The sequence below is a fragment of the Vicia villosa genome, linkage group LG1 (assembly GCF_029867415.1).
Source record: "Vicia villosa cultivar HV-30 ecotype Madison, WI linkage group LG1, Vvil1.0, whole genome shotgun sequence".
Classification (NCBI taxonomy): domain Eukaryota; kingdom Viridiplantae; phylum Streptophyta; class Magnoliopsida; order Fabales; family Fabaceae; genus Vicia; species Vicia villosa.
Window position 1 is genome coordinate 103413255 of NC_081180.1, and position 6000 is coordinate 103419254.

The window sequence follows — 6000 nt, forward strand, 5'->3', positions numbered from 1 at the left end:
AATCAACACGAGAATAGAATGAGCGTAGCAGAGATGAGGATTTTGTGTTGGATGTGTGGTAAGAATAAATAGAATAAGATTATAAATTTTTATAAAAAACAAAAAGAATAAGATTATAAATTACAATATTAGATAGATATTAGGGTAACCCTTATAGTAGAAAATATGATGAAAAATATACTTAAGTGGTTTAAGCATGTAAAAGAAGACTTGTAGAATTTGTGGTAAGAAAAGTAGATTAAATTGAGGGGAGTCAGACAACTAGAGGTAGAGGAAGATTTAGAAAAAACTATAAGGGAAGTTATTAAGAAAGATCTCAAGATTAAACATTAGATAGAAACATGGTCTTGAATAAAACATTATGTAAAAATTTATCTTTGTAGCCGAGTCTACTTAGTGGGGATAAAAGTTGGTTGTTGTTGTTTATTCAATGTGATTCATTAAGAATGAACCCGGTGCAAGAGCTATGATATGTATATTTTTGATTTTAAGTTTCTAACATAGTATTTTCAGAATGATTTATTCATTTATTTTTCTAATCATTTTGGTTAATTGGTTTCATTCTCACTTTCCGGATTTAGTTGTGTAACATAATACACTAGATTATGTTACAATATATCTCTTATATCAATTAAATATTATGGTTAGCAGTTAAGACACAAGTTAATGTTCTCCAAATATTATTTGTGATATCAGCAGAGTTCATACAGATGGTTGATCTTTTGCCACATTTTGGTTTGATTTTGTGATATGACTTAAACAATTGGTTTTTACGATATTTGCTGTTACCTATGTTGAATTTCTATCCATAGATGGTTGGAATGAGGGATGTCTATATATTAAAGGGAAAATTATACTTTAGAATTTATTAAAATGTCACATACACCCCCTTTAATGTTAAAATATATATATTAATCTCTCCTAAGTTCTCATAAAATACGAACACCTTTCTTCTCTAATAATATGGTTTATTTTTGGTTAAGTTCTAAATTTGAATATATATTCAACTAATCATTCATTTGAAAGCACTTTTAATTATTAGATTGCTCTATTGTTGTTATTTTAAAAAGGTCTTACACATGATTTTAAATTGTAGTTGCGGTCATGAGTGCTGTAATTGCGGTCATTACAGTTTTGATCTATATTGCAGCTATTTGTGATTATTGATTGGGAGGTGTTTAAATTACACATGATTTTAAATTGTGGTTGCGGTCATGAGTGCTGTAATTGCGGTCATTACAGTTTTGATCTATATTGTGGCTATTGCTGTGTGATTATTGATTGGGAGGTTTTTGAATTGAGAAATATTATCATTACACCAAAAGCTACATCAACACCGTATATACATCCGGTTACTTGTACTTTTGGTTTTTTTTAATAATTTTTTCTAGCCTAGATTTTTGTGCCAGAGTTAAATTGTTTTGAAAAATCTAAGGTGTACATAAGGTGTATAGACTTTTCAGTGTACACATAGCACCCCTGTTTTGAATTACACGCTTGCAAAACTTTTAAAAAATTGAGAGGTGTTTGAATTACACAGTTGAAAAACTTTTAAAATTAAGAACTTTCAGTACTTTTAAGGAAGAATGAGATTTATGGTTCTATATTTTTTGTTTGTGGTGAGAAAAACTAGAAGATGGTGGAAATTTTCCGATGTGGTTCCTGATACTATCGTATACTTGATTTTAATTCTTCTCTCAATTGGGTCCGATGTCGTTGCAGAAGATACCACATCGGCGACACTATTTATGTACCCTATCTTGCTGTTTAATTATTATTTTTTTATTCTTCTAATTCAGAGGCTTCACACAATTTTTGGTCCTTTCATGCATATCAGTGTGAACTTGATGTGTTTGTGTGAATTTGATGTGTTTTAGGAAGATAATTATTGTCATTTTAAGTGTTTTAGTAGTATTATTTTATTTCTTTTGGTTTTGCTCAAGATTGCTATTGAGTTCACTTTTAAACAGAAAATTGTTTTTGTACAAAATAAAGTAAACCAAAAATAGTTATTCCAAACAAATAAACATAAATTATTATTATCATGGGAATAGTATAAAGATGAGGCATAGATGCAAGGGACAAATTACTATAATGGGGATATATTTATTTGGCTCGCTTGATACAAAACCGAACTTTGAAAATTACAATTCATGCAAACAACTGCAGACGCATGCATACTGGGGCAGTGCCTTACAGCTGTGGCTTATACAACAAAAACACAAATTAAATAAATAAAAGCAGCCCTCTAAACAATATTAATCAAACACTGACGAAATATATATGTGAAGAATCCCCTCAGTCTTCTTTGTGCACGACTTTCTTTGCTTTCACACTATCTGCTTAGATCCTACAGAAATACAAATATATATTGATCTGTCAGTTTATGTCTGATACTCTATTCCCTTAATAACCAAATAACATAACAGAAGATTAATTAATTTACAAGAAATGTAGACTAAACTATTAAAGAATGTTTCATTTCACATGAAGTTTCGTTTTAAATTAGAATTGCATATACTTGACAATTATACTGTTAACTAGTTAATGAAGAGAAAATGGTAGTTGACTCGGGAAGGAAATTTTGTACTAATTAATATTATAATATGTGTTGCATGAAAAGTTACCATATAGTGTGATGCCAATGATGGGCTATCTAGTGGTGGTAAGGTGGAGGAGGTGATTTGTAGTAATAGTGTGGTGGAGGTGGGGAAGAGACTGGTGGAGGAGGAGAATGGTAAACTGGGTGGGGAACATGGGGAGGGTAGGTGTGAACGGGTGGTGGTGGTGGTGATGGGTATTTGTATGGCTTCTTGTGTGGTGTTGGTGGTGGTGGTGGGGAGTGATAGACAGGGTGTGGGTGAGGGTAGGTGTGAACTGGTGGTGGTGGGGGAGATGGGTACTTGTACGGCTTCTTATGTGGTGGTGGTGGTGGTGGGGAGTGGTAGACAGGGCGAGGATGAGGGTAGGTGTGAACTGGTGGTGGTGGAGAGTGGTAGACCGGGTGTGGGTGTGGGTAGGTGTGAACTGGTGGTGGTGGTGAATGGTAGACTGGGTGAGGGTGAGGGTAGGTGTGAACCGGTGGTGGGGGAGAGTGGTAGACTGGGTGAGGGTGAGGGTAGGTGTGAACTGGTGGAGGTGGAGGAGATGAGTAATGGTATGGATGCTTTGGTGGTGGTGGTGAGGAGTAAGAATAGTCTTTTGCTGAAATTTCAGATGGGAGACTGAAAAAGAGTATGGTTAATGCAAGAATGAGAGAAGCAGAGGAGGCCATTGGGGACCTCATTGTTTTTCTTACTAGTTTGTTTTGTTTCTGTGAAAGAAAGGTGGTGGTGCAACCCCATTTTATAGGTAAATTCTTAAAGCATCTTTGGTTAGTTAACTTCACCTTCTAGGAAACATGCATACATTCATATTAAATTATACTTAAAAAGCTGGCTATTTTTGGACCATTACCAATTCTTATTGACTTGTAGAGCAATCTGACCCTATATTTTTTAAAACAAAAATGTTTGAGTACATTTTTTTAAAACAAGCGATATCGGATTATGCTTAACCTGTCTCTCATGATCTAAATTTCATGTATATGATCTAATTAATAGTTGTGTATTATTTATAACTAAGTTTGTCTCCCTTAATATTTTTCTTTAGACTAGTTAAAAATGACAAATATGTGCTAATAAGATATAGAATATCAATAAAAATTAACTTAAATATTTTTATAAAATGAATTAAAAAAAGGGGGAGCTTCTAATTTAGACCTCAAGTTATAGGGGTCACTAGTTTACCTCAACAAATTACTTGGTATAGTCTGTCACTATTATACTTGTTACCTACCTTAATGGACTGATTGTCATTTTGTTTATATATGCAATTATATATTTTTGTAACTTTTTTCTTTTTCTCATATGATAAAATTATCAGTCTTGACAGTTACTACATGTTAGGGTCTCTACTTGTCAGAATTTCTTTAGGTAGAGGCTCAACAACAAAGGTTGTTGTTGACCCAGGTAACACCTCATTTATGTTTTATGAAGGCTCCGTTGAGTCAGATTGTCATTTATTTGTCATGTGCGACTATAGTTTTTAAGTTTGATATAGTACTCCTAAGTGGTTAGAATAAGAGTTAATGATGTTTTCTAGGAGTTAGTTTTTCTGCTTGTTGTCTTTAGGACTCTTGAGAGGCCTAGGATTAAGTTAGATTTAGCTTTGATTTAACATTCAGTTATGTGATTTATTTGAAAATTTCGTAATGATATTTTTTTTAGTAAGAGAGTGATTACAGAGAAATTGTTTTCTTCTCTTGAAAATAGTTTCTTGTTGAGACTTCCGATTACTCTGCACTTGCTAAAAAAAAATATAACTCTATGATTGGATAATGATGAATTATTATAAGCATGTATAAAATATGGGACGATATCTTTTCTCCACTTTCTTTATAAATGTACATGTCTTTGGGCATATAAGACAGAGATTTTATAAACATAATAATACAATTACATCTACCTAATCTAGATCCGGAAAAAAAGGGGAGGAGACTACTTAAATTTTGAAGTAATCATTTTTAAATTCATCTTTTATAAACTTAGAGTAATGTAATGATTAAGATACCTTACTTGTTTGGGGTTGCGCTACATACATTTGTTCTCTGCTAACTATATCTGTGTATTTATGTAACCATATTTTATTAAACAGATCATGCAATTGTAAGCTTTATACATGGGTTTGCAAATTTAAACCCTTCAATTTTTAGTTCGTATATGTTAGTAAATTAATCTACAAGTACTAAATTAGTAAGTTCTTATATAGTTTACTAACTTGCACCCATTCACATTTTAGTATTATTCATATTGACATTTGGAGTAACGACCCTAAGCATCTTGGAAAGGTTACGACCCAAGTGTTTTAGAGCTTGAATTTGGATTTGATCCAAGGTGCAGGCTTAGAACAGAATAATTCAAAAATAGTAGCTAGGACCGTTGAAATGTTGGCACCACCTTTATATTTTTAATCTTATTTCCCTAAAGAAAATATAAGATTGCTACTTAACTATTACAATTTTGGATATGTAAGGAAGTATGTATTGATTCTAAGTTTCTAATATTGAACTATTCTCAAAAGAATACATTTTTAAGTTTCTAATATGTATTATAAAACTATTTATGGTAAGATTAGAAATGAGTAATATTTAATAGAGTATTGTGGTAGTACTTATAATAAAAAATGATGGTAGAAAATAGATTTAGGTGGTTTGAATATGCTGAGAAAAAATCTATAGATTTCGTGGTAAGAAAAATATATCAGATGAAGGGAAATCAAACAACTAAAAATAAAGGAAGACCTAGAAAAATTATAAGAGAAATAATTAAGAAAGATATCGAGATTAACGATTTGAATAGAAACATAGTAAGATAAGACTTGTTGTGTAGTATGAAATATAGTAAGATAAGACTCGAGATTAACGATTTGGACTAAAATATTATGTTAAAAACTGATATATCTAATCGATCTTCTTTAGTAAGATAAGACTTATTGTGTAGTATGAAATATCACTGTGTTCTAAACTTTTTTAAATGACAAAGATAAAATAAGAGGGAATTAAATATAAAAATAATCACCTATATACAAATTACAAAGATATACTTAAAAGATACACCAACATAACAATTAGAAGTTGAAGATTACAAATATAATCAAGCAAAGTAAAGGTTGCACATGAAACCAAAACATTAGAATTGGGTTTTGCAAGCGAAAATCTTGAATAAGAATGTAAGATATTTTGGGAGGGTTTGAGAAAAAAATGTATTATGATTATGAGTATTAAGGATTTAACTCATGTAGACTACAAATCCTCAAGGATTGGTTTAGTGGTGGAGGCTTGGATTTTGAGAGTATGTTCCTCTCAAAATTTTGAATTTGAATCCTACTAAGTGCTAATAATTTTTGTGTTAGCTTAGTCCATACAGAATTATACTATGGTTTTAAATAGAATCCGCTAGT

The 6000-nt window shown here is 31.5% G+C and overlaps 1 protein-coding gene across 1 annotated transcript; it reads right to left on the reverse strand.

Moving 5' to 3' along the window:
• Positions 1–2086: 2086 nt before the first annotated feature.
• Positions 2087–3327, reverse strand: LOC131643766 (extensin-3-like). Its single transcript, XM_058914080.1, has 2 exons — positions 2628–3327; positions 2087–2350 (listed from the first exon to the last, which is right to left on the reverse strand). The coding sequence occupies exon 1, from the start codon at positions 3284–3286 to the stop codon at positions 2657–2659; it is 630 nt and encodes a 209-aa protein (XP_058770063.1). The 5' UTR covers positions 3287–3327; the 3' UTR covers positions 2087–2350; positions 2628–2656.
• Between the last annotated feature and the right edge of the window lie 2673 nt (positions 3328–6000).